Raw genomic sequence first — 15,634 nt, forward strand, 5'->3', positions numbered from 1 at the left:
TAAACAACTGGTCTCAGTTATTGTATCATAAGAAAATATTAAGGTCAGAGCTTTATAATATGCCACGAAAAATATACAAAGTTATACAGTGAAATGATTAGGTACATATATCCTCACTAATTTCTCAGTCTATAAATTATTTGGGGCAATACCAAAAGAAGCAAGGTTTACAAATAACATAATCGCTTCAAAAAATAAAGTGTTGGTAATAAACAGAAGACAACATTAAAAATAAGAGGAAAATACATATAAAGGTTGCATTCACTTGCAATTAAAAAGTGAGATTAAAGTCTGGTAAAAAATGAGAACAAATTTAAATAATTTGCAACTTAAATAATTTCATAGCATAACAAAGAAAAACCAGTAAAAATCAATGGTTTCTACATCAGTACTCACTTGCACTATGCTTACTGTAGCACATTTCCTATTTGAAAGCTGTGATAATCACTTGCACGGGTTATTGCTAGAGCCAACAGAACTAACCTCCTACATTGTTTTTGTATACTATAGCAGAATTTCCTCCAAAAAAGATCACAGACATGCAGTTAACAGGTTTTAGCTCACAGGCTCAAGTATGACAATGGTATGGTATAAATGACAGCTACTGCAGAAATGCTAATGTCTTATCTTGGACATAATGTATGACAATAAGTCGTTGTTAAAACCTAAGTAAGACATTCCCATTGACTTTCTTTATACAATTTCATCCCTGGGAAATTTTGCTATCCACATCATCCTTCATCCACATTCACAGAGGTGTATTAGTAGCAGAGACAACGAGTACATAGTTATCTTCCACACTATCAATAGTGAGCTTTTTTAAAATTTAGACCAGTCACAACACATTACACCAAAGGTTATCTCCAATGGCATCAAAAAAGAAATACCCATGGAAATGCATAAAGCACTGGTATTTCCGCACAGCACTTCTCAGCCACTGTATATCTGTGAATAAATCACTCTTCAGCAGACCTGGAATCCATGTTCCTAAAGTCACATACTTCTGTAATATAATTACAGAAAAATATACAAAACTGTTTATGCACATCTTAAAACTATGTTACTTTTCCTGGGAACTTTAAGAAGTTGTAGCTATACATAAAGATGTGTGAGTTTTTCAATTATTAATTTCATTTCTATGTAGAGGACTAACCAGGTAATTAGACGCTTCTGCTATACAACCTTATTGAACTGCTATTGCGGGATGTAAAAAGGTAGAGAATGAGGGTGGAGAGGTCATGATCTTATGCTCTTTTAAGTCACCTCATCATGTCCTGGATAATCCCTTTCCTTCTCTGGCATTACATGTACAGGAGAAGTATGACAGCATTACCAATGTATGCCATACCTACGTATTGTGGATATTTCTAACAACACATGAGAACTTTATAATGGATCTTCTACTACCCATGACAGTTTCAGCCTTCCAGTCCCAAGAGTCTGGGACCAAAACTCTACAAACCCAATATCCTCCTGTCACCTTAACCACCTTCTCTCCCAGCCTTTCTGCAAGGCTCGTCAGCTGCCTCAGCTGGGGGAGAGACGACAGTCAATCTCCAGGCTTGGGCTGAGATCTGCGTAAAGTGAGCAACCTGTACAAGTGCTACAAGTGTCCACTCAGCACTCTAAACACAGCAGCTATCTGTTGGGCTTACTATGCAGCCCTTCCTCAGGCAAATAATCGAGAAATGTGCTTTATAAAAGTAACAGGATTCTGCACAGTGAAGACCTTTCTCCCTCTGTAATATGCTGATGAAGCAAGTGCTCACCTTGAAAAGTTTTTGGAAAGAGAAGACAAATATGGTAATCACCTATGTTCTGCAAACTTAGAGAAACAGGCTTAAAGAAGAAAGAGGGCAGCTTATATGTAGAAATCCACATTTTGAACATAGTGTAAGCTTCAGAAGCCTCTGTATTTTCATTTTCTACACAGAGGCCTTGCATGCCTCTAACTTTTAAACAGATGGAGTGGAATGGAATAGCATAGAAATTTCAGTTGGAAGGGACCTACAATGGTCATCTAGTCCAACTGCCCGACCAATTCAGGGCTGACCAAAACTGAAAGCATTGCCTAAATACCTCCTAAACACTGACAGCTTTGAGGCACTGACCACCTCTCTAGGAAGCCTGTTCTGGTGTTTGATCACCCTCTTGGTAAATAAATGCTTCCTAAATGTCCAGTCTAAACCTCCGGTGGAGCAACTTGGAACTATTCCCATGTGTTCTATCACTGGATAAGAGGGAGAGAAGTTCAGCACCTCCCTCCCCACTTCCCCTCCTCAGGAAGCTGTAGAGAGCAATGGGTTCACCCCTCATCTTCCTTTTCTGCAAACTAGACAAGTTTGAAGTCCTTTGCCACTCCTCATAGGACATTTCTTCCAGCCCTTTCACCAGATTCATTGCCCTCCTCTGGATACCTTTAAAGACCTTCACACCCTTCTTAAATTGTGGGGCCCAACACTGCACACAGTGCTCAAGGTCAGGCTGCACCGATGCCAAATATATTGGGAAAAACACCTCTTTTGACCAGCTGGTTGTGCTGTGTTTGATGTACATCAGGGTGCAGTTTGCCCTCTTGGATGCCAGGGCACTCACCACTGACTCCTACTGAGCTGCTGCCAACCAGCACCCCCAGACCCCTTTCCGCAGGGCTGCTCTCCAGCCACTCCTTTCCCAAATTACACTTGCACCTGGAGTTACAGATGCAGAATCCAGCACTTGCACTTGTTACATTTTCAAATATTCAATAAATCACTGATGATTGCCCAGTGCTCCAATCTATGCAGATCCCTTTGCAAGGCCTCCCATCCCTCAAGAAAGTCAACAGCACCTCCCATTTTGGTATCATCAGCAAACCTGCTAATGGTGCATTCACCTCTTGCATTCCAAAAATTGATAAAAATATTGAACAGAACTGGCTGTAGAACTGTACCATGAGGAACACCACTGGTGACCAGTCACCAGTCAGATGTAGCCCCAATTGCTGCAATGCTCTGCACCCTGCCCTTCAGCCGGGTCTTCACCCAGCATGCCATTGTTAGGTCAGTTTTTCAAGACAAGTACAGAATTATTACCATGCATCTACCCTTGCTCTCAACAAATTTAGCTGCAAGTTAAATATATTGCAGTGAGATACTATGTTAAATTTATTTTTCAAATATCACATTTAGATACCTATACTGCAGACTATGATAATTAGATAACCCACTACATCAAGCAGAATGGAAAAGAGTCAGTTTTCTATTTAACTGAAGTTAGTAACTCACTAACATTTTTGTTCTTCACACTGCAGAAACAAATTTCATTTGGTTGCTTGCAGTCATTGAAACTATGTGATGAAGAACAATAAATTGTGCTAGCTGTAAAATTTCAACTACAGCTGTTAATAGGCATAATGAATTTCTTGAAAGTTGCTTTCCAGTCTAAACAAGTTGAAAAATAGACTACTAACCTCTGTGCATTATATACAATTGATGCAAGACTAGAATGGAAGATGCATCGATTAAAAAAGCTAATTCTTCCTATTTTGTAAGTAATCGTGAGTAGAGGCTATTTTGCTGATAAAGGTAATTTGGACAGTCATAATCTAAATTTAAATTTTCCATTTCAGTGAAAATAAGTACATGTGTGCAATGAACAAGCAAGATATATAATTACTGTCAGCTTTCAGACTTCAAGTATTTTCTAAAAAATAGTTCTACTGAAGTTTCTGATAGTAAAATTATTTTACAGTTTTTAAAAAGGTTCTATTATCAAATTTCAAAAGAAAGACAAAGTACATTTAAGTTTCCTAATACTTTCAATAGATCTATAAAAGTTTTGGTGAAGCAAGTCTTCCGATTAGAAAATATGTTATATAGATGCATTCCAAAGTAGCATACTGCCAATAATATGTACTTTGTACATAAAAAGTATTAATAACTATTTATAATTTTAATAAATACACTCCTTGGATATATTAGTGTGAATGATTGCATTTAGCCACTGTAAACAGATGCTTCTTAGTGCAGAATGACCTAAACATATAAAATATTCACTGGCAATGTTTAATGTCAGCTCCTCACACTGTGTTATTGATTTCAGAATTAAAGTTGTATGTGACTACAGAATCACAAATTAAAGCCATGGCTGAGGACAGAAATAACTTGTCCTAAAGCACTGCACTGCTGTCCCGTCCACAGATACTGACAAAATGAGTGCTTAGGGAAGTGTACATATAAATAAAGAGGAACAGCAAAATAATAGTAAAATTATGCGTGAATTGCCAAATTACAGTGGTAGAGCGTGGTTCCATGGCATCCATCTGCATAACTTTTTACTTCAGAATATTAGCCTTTCGGTGTTGACTTTTACTGAAAGATTCCAATCAAGCCCAGCAATCTTTTCTGATGTTGGACTATAGGCATAGTTTCGACACTTTTGAAAATCACTTAAGGTTTGGTTTTTACTCATGTTTCATACCCTGGGCACGTCATTTTTAACTTCATTTTATCAAAACTTTATACATATTTCATTATAGATATAAAAAGCATTAATTGTAACTTAACTGCATTTCAGATAATTTTTAACAAACCTCTGATAAACAGGCCTTGTAGTTCAACAAAAGGAAGAAAAGTGTATTCAAAAAGAGCTACACAATTCTTCTTGAAATGAGTACAATAGCTACAAGAGTAACTCATCTGGTACCAATCCAAAATGAACAGTAAAATAATGAGCCAACCTTTGCCACAGAGGTCTATTGGCACTGCCATTTACACGTGGAGTGATGTTTGTACATTGCTCCTTAATGTACAAAAACGTGCTAAAGAAATAAGCTCGTGCTCCTATTTTCCAGTGGCACTATAGCAGGATTTTCTTCTTTCTCAACCACGCCTATAAAGGCAAGCATTCCAGACTAATTCATAGACTAACATAACAGAAGACAAGCTGAAGAAAGCAAATGGGGTGAATCACTGATACACTTCAGAAAACAATTTCCATGTCTACTAGAGATGAGAATTTCCACTAATTATCTCACTTTTTAATTAGTCACCTTGGTATTTTCAAAAACAACTGACATTGCAAATCAATAAACAAGCATTGTAACCTATAAACTTTCTATAAACTTCACAATAATAACACAGGTACACATCATAAGAAGGCAATCTTGCTGTTAAATTCAGGTTAACATCTTTCCAGACACCTTTTAAAAAACTGATTAATAGACCGGTATGATTCAAATTTCCCCTCCTGTTTTCTCTCCATCAGTAAAAAAGATAAAAATCCTGCAAGTTTTCAGCTGCAGATTTTTTTTTTTTTGCCTTAGGAAGCAGTTTTGCAAATAATTTAACCAGTTGAATTTAAAATCCAGGTACCTTTCTTCCCATATTAGGTCAAATGTAGTAAGAAATTATTTATTACTTAACTCTCTCAATTTGTCAGTCAATGGTGATAATGAAGCTTCATAACATAGGTTATAGCAAATCCATATTTAAACGTTTAAAATGTCCTCTGACAAACAGTCAAAATATTACAACGTTTGGCAATTCATTACCTCATGGTTGATCAGATTTCTCCAATACACTATCATGCAATGGTTTAATCTCTAATTCATTCACAAGGGATGTGCTTGCAAGCCTGGAATTTGTTGGATCATTCAATTAAAACCAGTAAACTGCACTGTCACAATTTGTGTGATGTTGAGTACAATGATGTTTCCCTCCTTGTGCAATCTTACAAATTCTTCACTACAGAAGAATTTTCATGGCACAGCCCATTACAAGTATGAGATGTTATGTACAATCTAAGTGAACAGTGTAAAGTAACATATCTTTTCCAGTTTTTTCATAATGCTGTGACCTGATATTTGACTGACAGCTTCCAAGTACCAGTTTCATCTACAAAATTTTAGTACTGTTTCCTTCACTGTGCAAAGCAACCAACCACTAGATTTTCTTCTCTGTAATGCAGTATTACAGTAGGCATTTATTTCGACTTAGCTGAATTTCCTAAAAGTGTGGGTGGCTATTAAAAAAGACAGTACTATAACACAAAAAACCTACATAACCTAGAGGAACACTGCTTACTAGAAACAGTGTTACCCACAAGGGTTGTCCCTGCATCCTGCACTCATGAGAACAGAACCTCCTGAAAAGCTGTGACTGCTAAAGGTTCATAAACATTTGAAAAAACTGGGTTTCATAACTATTGCCTGCAAGCTCCCAGATGTCCATAGAGAACAAGCATCCCTTTGATCGCGTCAGCCCTCGTATGGCCATGGTCACCCATGTTCATCTCCTGTCATCTTGCAGCACTTTTTGCTCCAGTCTAGATTCACAGACTGTTGATTAACATGCAGCAGTTCACGCAGCTGCATTCAGTTACAGACTCCATAACCAACATAATCACCACCAGTTCATCTGTACTGTCCATTCAGTCAAGAGAGTAAAAAAAAGTTGAAGTCTTTTCTGCTACACCTGGATCCTTTAAACATTGCCATTTCCTTCAAATTATAGCTCTCACCTACTGAAACTTGCTGTCGAATAGAAGGGACTTTGTTATCAGTAAATGACAACTTTATTTTCAAATACCCTACTTATCAAAAGCAAATCTCTTCCTAGATCATTTCTACATTCTTCAAATCCAGTATGTTTATGGGACACAAAGGTAAGAGTTTGGAGTAAAATCTCAGCACCTCATGTTGCCAGACACAGAGTCAGGTTTACAACTTCCCAATCTGAACTAATGAAAGTCTGAACAAAAGTAATTCTGTCAAGACTACACCTTAGCAATGACTATTACTAATTATGCATATTAATTTTTATTAATATACATTAATAACAGAAGTTCCTGATGACTGAAAAAGACATTCAAAAGATCATAAATGTGCACTTGAAGACAAGATCTCATTATGATACACAACTCTGCTTCAAGTAATAGCAAGGATCCAAATAAAAGATTTACATGCTGATTATATCTTGCTAAAGAATTAGTTTGCTTTTTATATCTGGCTAACATCGTCCACTGTAAGAAATATAATAAAAGTATTTTAAAAATATGAAAAAGTATGACTGGTGCAAACACAGAAGCATTACCAAATTATATTCTCCTACGGCCTACAACTTAGAGGCAATGATCTATTTGAATTTAGCTCACTAAATGCACAGCTGGTAGCTATAACTGAGAAATAACTTCTTTACACACAACAGATACGGCTGATACTCCAATACTAAAAAGTCCAAGACACCGATCCCAAAGCAAAATAAGAAAATACTGATGAAGGGAGAGAAGGTGGGAAGACCTGGTTGCCTCAGGGAACCAAATGCAAGTAACAACTCTGTGGTACCCAGTGCAAAACGGAGGAAACTATTAGGAAAAACAGCCAGCAGCAATCAAGGAAGATCTACCATTCTAGCTAAAAGTTAAAAATATGGCCTGTGTTTCCAGGTGGAATTCTAACTTAATATTCAAAGTATTATAAATGGTGAGAAATACGTTTGATGAGACACTTGCACTGCCAGGTAGTATTGACTGGACTTCCACAGCCTCTTTTTCTAAATCATAACTGTGTGCATTCATAACAGGGTTTATGTCTAATATTTTTTAAATTCACCATTACACGAAACTTCCTTTTTTTTGTTTTTAATTTGTCATGAAAACAGTAAATCTTGGCTATTGAAAAGTTAAAGTGTTTACAGATGTCAGGAATTTACAAATGATTTTACAGTCAGTCTCAACTCTCGCTAAGATTTCTGAACTCTGTAATGCAACACAAATATAACCTCCATGCTAAAACAGAAAAATATTATTTAAAAGATATATTAAGTAATTATAATGCCCAGTGAACAGCTCTTCAGAGTGGATTAAAGTGCAATACAGTAATTACAACCATAAAATCAGATAAAAAAATAACTACTGGTGAGCTAATAGGATGACTTGGTTAAAATGAAAAATAGCTTTATGGCACAAATTAAAACAATTATGAAATGTTTGCAAGATTTTAATCACTTCAGCACCAAGCTGACATATAAAGATGGACCAACACAGGTGGTCCTTATTAATCACTAATTTTCAACAGCAGCACCACCATCTAAATAAATTCTATTTCAATTTCCAATTCAAAATACTTCTGCATGGTTAAATAATACCTTGAACTATTAAATTAGAGTTCTTTTTTCCAGATAATTCAATGCAATCCTACTTCAAAATTATAGGTGTCAGTAAAATGCTTTACAACATAATTAAACAGGAACATAATTTTGCACATACAATTAAGCATTCTTTAACCATATTTTAAAAAAATCATTACCATGATTGAACACGTAACAAAGATTGATCAAATGTCACCTATTACCACAGTTTCATCTTCAGTTCACTGTATGAATACCCAAGATTCACATTAAAAACCAAGTTACTTAATCTTATCTATCACGGTATATTGAACAACTCACTTTTTCTGTGAGTTCTTACTAAACAACAGTTAGTTGCTTAATACGAAAACATGTTAGCCTTGGTCGATATTGTGCCTTTTTGAGATTCAGATTTTCCTAAACATAAAAGCAAAACAATTTTTCTCTGCAGGTTAAAGAGTTCTATCAGGACAAAAACTGAATGTCCTTGAACAACTGTGGAAGTATCAAAGCTACTTAACAGTTATCTTTAAGTACTTTTTGGGTGTAACTCATCAAATGAAACGCCATTTTGAGCATAACCATGAAACGTTTGTGTTTGAAGCATTGGACAGTTTTATGGGAATAGGTATTTTTGTCTCTTGGGACAAGAACCTGCTGAATGCCACACACCAACTCAACACTCAGAGGAGTAACTGTAGGAATCCCAAGTGAAGTGGGGACATTTAAAAATTCAGCAGCCCAGAAAAAACAGTCAGGCATTAAAAAGAATCATTCCAGCAGCACTAATCTGATTCTAATGAAGGATGTTTTATAAACATCTCCAATTAAATACAAAACCACAAGATGCATAAATACTAAGAATTATATCAACGAACCTCTTAGACACATCCACAGCAAATATTTCAAAGCATGAGAAGTACACAAAATGATTCAATTAAATAAGCTCTTTCACTGTGGATAAACAAAAATACATATAAAACAAAAACAATTTTTAAACTTCATTTCCACATCTATACTCACAACACACAAATACATTCAATAATTAATATTTCAAATTTCTATGTGCATAAATAGATAAAATATATGCAAACTACAAATTTAAGGCCATAATATGGAAGTACTTTAATGTAACTCCTTATTTGTGGGATTATTTAAAGAACTGCAGACATGACATTTGTAATCCAAGACAGAAATAAGTGAAGTGTGATTAGTGTAGCCAAGATTAATTTGTTCAGAATACTAAACCAAAACACATTATCTAGTTGTGTTTTATTTGAAGTGAATGAAACAAACACATTTACAATATGGCAACAATAAAAAGAAATAGGACTTGCAAAACCCTTAAAATGACAGTTTTTTAAAAGATGAAAAAACATTAGCTGCACCTAAGCAGAAGTAAAAATATTTTGCCAAACAATACTATGTAGTAATTAATAAATCAATCATTCTTTAAAATAATTCAAATATAACAACTTTAATTTTGTACTCAAAATACCTTCCTTTCCTCTTGAAAAATAAATATTTTTATTTTTTACAATATTAAACTGGAAATAAACCAGAAATTGTCCCAATTAAAAATATCATATGTAAAAATATGTGTAGTAACCCTCCAAAACAGATGATCAGAAGATGCATTCGCAGTGGGTACAGCAGAAATACTGAAATATTATTGAACCTTTGGAAAATATAGCTGAACTCTAAATAAATTTTCTCATGGGAAAGTCAATATGCAGCACTCCATGTTCTTCCGTATATTTCCACCATCTCCATTTTCAAAAGAAAAGGGGTAAAATATACACAGTAACAGTAAGAGCTTTTAGCTTTTTCTTTTTTTTTATTTTTTTTTTTTTTTTTTTAGGAATTCTCTGCATTTTTTTTTTTCTGTTTCTTATTACTAAAATTCAAGGGCCAATTCTACAGTAAGATTGGTGATTACTGATTATCTGGAATACTAATAACACAGAATTTACTTAACTACAAGAAAACATAAGCACAGATCAGGGTGTGCAGAACACAGATGCAAACCCTAGAAGTTTTTCTATGAAAGACAAAGAAAAAACCCTCACAGAAGATGCAGAATATTTATATTGAGTTGTCAATCTGCTTTTGTAGTTTATTGTAATGCTAATGAGAAGCTGACATTAAAACAAACAAACTTATAATAGGCTTCTAGAAGCATCTTCTTGCTGATTTAGGGAAAATGCCACACATTTTTACATTTTTTATCCATGTTTATGGAAACCCAAAACCACTTTTGGCTACAAATGCTCAGACTTCTCCAAACAGCTACCTCAAATTCTAATGTAATTACAAGATGCCTTACAAAAAACCGAAGAACTTGAGACTCTCCCAAGCATGAAACCAACCCGATGTAGACATTTGTAAATTCTGGAAACACAAATCCTGAATTAATTTTGGCATTGCTACACCACATTTCTTTGCTTTCAAGCCTAAATGAAGCAGAAGTGGAAGACCGTATGCCACGTGGACATGACCTTCTACAAAACATGAGAGATGGTTCGTAATTTTAGAGAAGAAAAGCTCTACTGACATTACAGGAAACAGCCAAGGTAATTAGTTGTAACAAATTCCTTATATTATTGACATATCTATTGATCCCCCCTTTCAATATTTTTGTATAATTCCTAAAACAATCTGAATGACGATGAGGATAAGGAGATAAATGAGACTGAATAATGCTTTATCTTCAAATTCCATCCGGTCTATAACAACGTTCAATTAACAAACTAAAAAATTCTATTAAACTCATGATTCATCAAAATTATTTTCTGGAGTTCAAGCAGACTGAGATTATTATTAAATTAACATAGTAACTGCACTGCTTGAAGTCTACTGCAATGTTCTGCAGTGTACACACAAGGACAGTTACTTTGAGAGGAGCTGTGATCCATGAGGCTGGGTTACTGAAGGTTGCTTGAATCACTAACATCATCCATTAGCGCTTTCCAAAGGGCAAGCATCACTTTTCATACACTGGTAATCTATTACTATTAGCAAACAAGCTGTACAAGTTTCATCTACTCACGCAGCTACTTATGATGTTAAGACTCTCTTCAACACGCAGCTAAGCAGCATCAAGAAAATAATGTGACACAGTAGCAACAGGAATATTATTTTCTTCCACAGTAAGTTTAATTAGCACTTAGGATATTTACAGTAAATATAGATTGTGAGATTTCCTTTTTAAAAACAAAGTTACTGAATTCATATCAGCTATACATTCCACTTTAGCTACAGTATAGTAGACCCAGTATATAGATAAAAACACAAACACAAAAAGAAATGGAGAAGAGTAAAGCACAATAACATAATTTAATCAGATTATGTTGTGATTCCATCAAAAAGCCAATGAGGTCAGGATCCATTAACCGAGACATCCAGTTTATGAAATCATAGGAGTACCCATTCACCATTGCCTGTCTAACAACTAAAACTTTATTTTATTCTTATGTGTACTTGGATGCATTTTTCTGGCAAAAGAAAGTAATTGAGAGGACAGTCTTCTAGACAAAAAGAAACAGCCTTAAGAATATTGAAAAATCCAAAAGTTAAACTAGACCACTGAATTACAAGGATTGTGATCAGCAGTATGAAGTCCAATTGACAGCTAATTATTAATGGCATCCCTCAGTGGTCAATATCGGGGCCAGTACTATGCAAGACCTCATTAACAATTAATGATGGCATAAAGTGGAATCTGTGTTTGTGGATGATGCCAGATTGGAAGGAGTGATTGATATCCTGAAAGTCAAGGCTACTATTTGGAGGGATCTTGGCACGCTGAAGGAATGGCTGATAGCAACCTCCTGAAGTTCAGGAGAAGCCAATGTCCTGTATCTGGGATGGACCAGTCTCATTCAGCAGCACTGACCAGGCACCAACTGGCTGGAAAGCAGCTCTGCCAAGAAGGACTCGAGGTTCCTGGTGGGCACCAGGCTGTACCCAAGTCAGCAGCGTGTCCTTGCAGAAAGGCAAGTCAACATTATACTGGGCTTCCTAAGCAAGAGAGAAGCCAACAGGCCAGAAGAAGTGATTCTTACTCTGTATTCACAACTTGTGAGACCATGTCTGCAGCATGATGTTTGGTTCTGGGACATGGACATGCACGAGTAAGTCCAGTGGAGGGCACCCAAGGCAGTTAGGCAGCTGGAGCACTTTACACATGAAAGGAGGCTGACAGAACTGGATTTGTTCAGCCTTGAAAAGTCTATTAACAGCTGCAGCTATCTAATGGAAGGGTTTCAGAAGATGGAGTCAGTTTGTTTTATATGTACACAGAGATTAAAAAAAAAAGCAGAGGACATCAGCTACATCAGTTCAAAGAAAAATTCTAACTATTTATATAAAAAAATAATTTCACAATGACGGTAGTCAAAGCCTTGACCAGCCATACCCAAGGAGGCTGCAGAATCCCCATCCCTGGAGTTACTCAAAGTTCAACAGGGCAAGACTGTGCACAGGCTGATCTAAGTTGGTTCTGTCCCCTTAGACAGGAAGGGGAGAACAGGTTTGGAATGCTGTCTTCCAGCAGCCCCATTCAGCCTACAGAGTTTTAGGTTTCCACAATGTCAATTACATCCAAATCCTACTGGCTTCCTTCTCAAACAGCAATGACAGCTTTTTAAAAACACGTCATACTTTCTACAATGAACCACATGTAATGAGATTTATCTCACTCTGAAGCATTATAATCGCCATTATTTTTATCATCTTTTCTACATACAGTACAGGTATGTCATATGGACAACACATCCTGTAAAATACACCTGCTATAAGATGATCAATTCCTTAAAGTCAGTATTTTCCTTTGCTTTCTCCAACCACACTGCTCAAAACAAGGAAACCAACTTCTCCTACTCAGCCTCATAAACAATCTGGAGTTAAGATTAATCCAAGATGTTATTTTGGAAGTATTTAGGACAGACTAAAATCAACATTAACCAGCAAACACTCATGATGTCTACTAAAAACTACCAGAAAAAAATTCTAGCGTAGAAAGGTATTGTTCAGTAACCATCTCAACTTTTTAAAAAAAACTTGGCAGTTATCTGCAGTCACAGACACTGATACACAATCCACGCAAAGTATAGTTCAAAGTAAAATATACATTGTACTGGTTGCCTCCTTTATTAAATACTATACCATTTTGATCAAAAACCATTGAAGGAAAAAATTGATCCACATACAGAAACACACACAAATACAGTTTTTGATGCAGGACTACTTCAACAACATCCTATTACACACAGTCCTATAAAGACCTCACGAAATTATTTTAAATCAGATAAAAATAGGGAACACACACTTTCAGTTACACTGTCATGTAAAGGACAGTTTAAGAAAACACATTTATTTGCTACAACTGTCTCTTTTCTTTTTAATTTAAGTATAAATCCTTAAATATAATGCTTCCCAAACCCAACCATTGAGAAAAGTTATTTAACAATATTCCTAACAAACCGAAGGTACAAATAAGACTTCAGCATTTCTTTCTTATAATCTAAACAATAATACATTGTATAACATTTAATACTTTTAATAAACAAAACAATAAGGTTCATTATCAATATGGGATTTGTCATTTTAAAAACTTGGTTAAAGTATTTGTTTATACAAATGTTAATTGATCAACTTCAATAAGTCTATTTATAGGCATTATAATTATGCACTTCATTTAGTATACTATCAATTGCTTCTGTAAATTATTGAACCGTAAACACTAATATTGATATAGGCATAAAACGACATAAAAAGTCACACTGCAAGCAGTTAAGATTATTTTCAATGTAACAATACACTGCTTTAAAATATTTTAATACATATTTTTACTACCATATATACAGAAGTATCCCCTTCTATTTTTCATATTCATTTACATTTTAAGAAATAAAATACATCTACAACAAAAAGTTTTACGTACATTCACACCAATAATCTTACATAAACTTTCTTCTCCTGTCCTTAGTTTTTGATCATTAAATATACTGTAACATTCTAAAAGGGCACAAAGAGCATTATCCAATATTCCAGATGTAAACGCATGCAGGCCAAACAAAAATCTGCTACAGTAAGCACTGGCACAAGAAAAACTCACAGAACGTGTAACGAAAAGATGGAATTAATCTTTCCAAGAAGATTATCAAATATTAAGGTACACAAGAAATATTTTTTTTGTCTCATCATTGACAGGCTAGTGTCACAAATATATGCCTGGTTCTGCTTGGCAAGATTTTTTTAATGCTCTGTTCATTAATTTAACAAACTATCAAGAGAGCATGTTTAGAATGGGCAAGCATTATCTCTTGCATTTCATTTAATTAAACTCTGCTCTAGCAATCTGACAGTCAGCATTTCATGAAGGGAATTATTTTAAGGATGAAGGTAGAGAATATTTCAAAGTGCCCTGCTAAAACATGAAAGCATAATCTAAAATTACCCCTGCACACACTGTAATTTATCTATAATATTAAAGATGTTATTTCCAGAGTTCATAATTAATTGGATTCCACAGAGAAATTATTCAGGCATTCCAGATAGCAAAATGATGCACAAAGGCACAAAACACAGTGCCGAAGGACAACCATAAACAACGATTGTGACTTGCCCGAATTAAAACAATCATCGAGTTTAATGTGAAATGAATACTGGCTGCCTTTTGTACGTGGTCATTACTCTGCTGCAAAGAAATTGCCATTGAATTTTGATTATATTGCCTTAATAAAAAGTAATGAAAGTGGTTCATGCTCTAGTGGTTTTCTTTTAAACGCTACAGGACAGTGATCTTGCAAAGGCCAGTGTGTCACAAGCTGATTGAGTGTGACACCTCATCTGAGGCAGGCGATGTCACCCACCACTGTAGGTAAGTACAGCAATGCTGGCTTGACTTCTTTCAAACATTTTAAGCAAACACTTTCAGTGAAACACTAGTTAGAAATCAGGTTAACTTTTAACACTTACCATCGATCCGACTAACAAGTTCTTCTAACATTTTCACTTTCTTCTGAATTCCTGGCTGTGCAAACGTGTAGTTATCCTGAAGAAGAGATCATATAGAAGTATAAGTTTGTGGGGGAAAAAAAGAAGTAATTGAAGGAAAATACACTTTTTTATCTCAACCCATGTATTTTTCTGTGTTTTCTTAAGGTGTTTGTGTTTTGTTTTTATATTGTCTAGGTCTGTTTCTACAGTTAAGTAGTAAAACATCACATTGTGTAGTTCTACTTCAAGTCCGTCTCTCTAACAGTATACATATATTATAGCACCCATTGTTCTCTACTTGCTAATCTAACGCCTCTGAAGTCACATCTTTATTGCAGAAGTCCAAGTAGTTTTAAAAGGCTGTCATCTTTAATGCCAAAATGTGCCACGCTAGAGATTTTTTAGGGTGATTTTTTTTTTTTCCTCATAAATTTATATTTTCATCACAAATGATGTAAGAAATATGACAATTTAGACCCTAATCAGTGACAGGACAAGAATTTGATCTTTAGGAGTTCATAATG

At 35.2% G+C, this 15,634-nt stretch overlaps 1 protein-coding gene across 2 annotated transcripts in view; it reads right to left on the reverse strand.

Annotated features, from left to right (window-relative positions):
- The window catches only part of TBC1D22A (TBC1 domain family member 22A), a 163,952-nt gene that overhangs the window by 72,048 nt on the left and 76,270 nt on the right, over window positions 1-15,634 (reverse strand). For both annotated transcript variants that reach the window (XM_065854268.2, XM_065854259.2), the window contains exon 10: window positions 15,090-15,165. In XM_065854268.2, coding sequence (XP_065710340.1) covers window positions 15,090-15,165 — 76 coding nt within the window. The remainder of the gene's footprint in view (window positions 1-15,089; window positions 15,166-15,634) is intronic.

This window comes from Patagioenas fasciata, chromosome 1 (assembly GCF_037038585.1).
Source record: "Patagioenas fasciata isolate bPatFas1 chromosome 1, bPatFas1.hap1, whole genome shotgun sequence".
NCBI classification, from domain to species: domain Eukaryota; kingdom Metazoa; phylum Chordata; class Aves; order Columbiformes; family Columbidae; genus Patagioenas; species Patagioenas fasciata.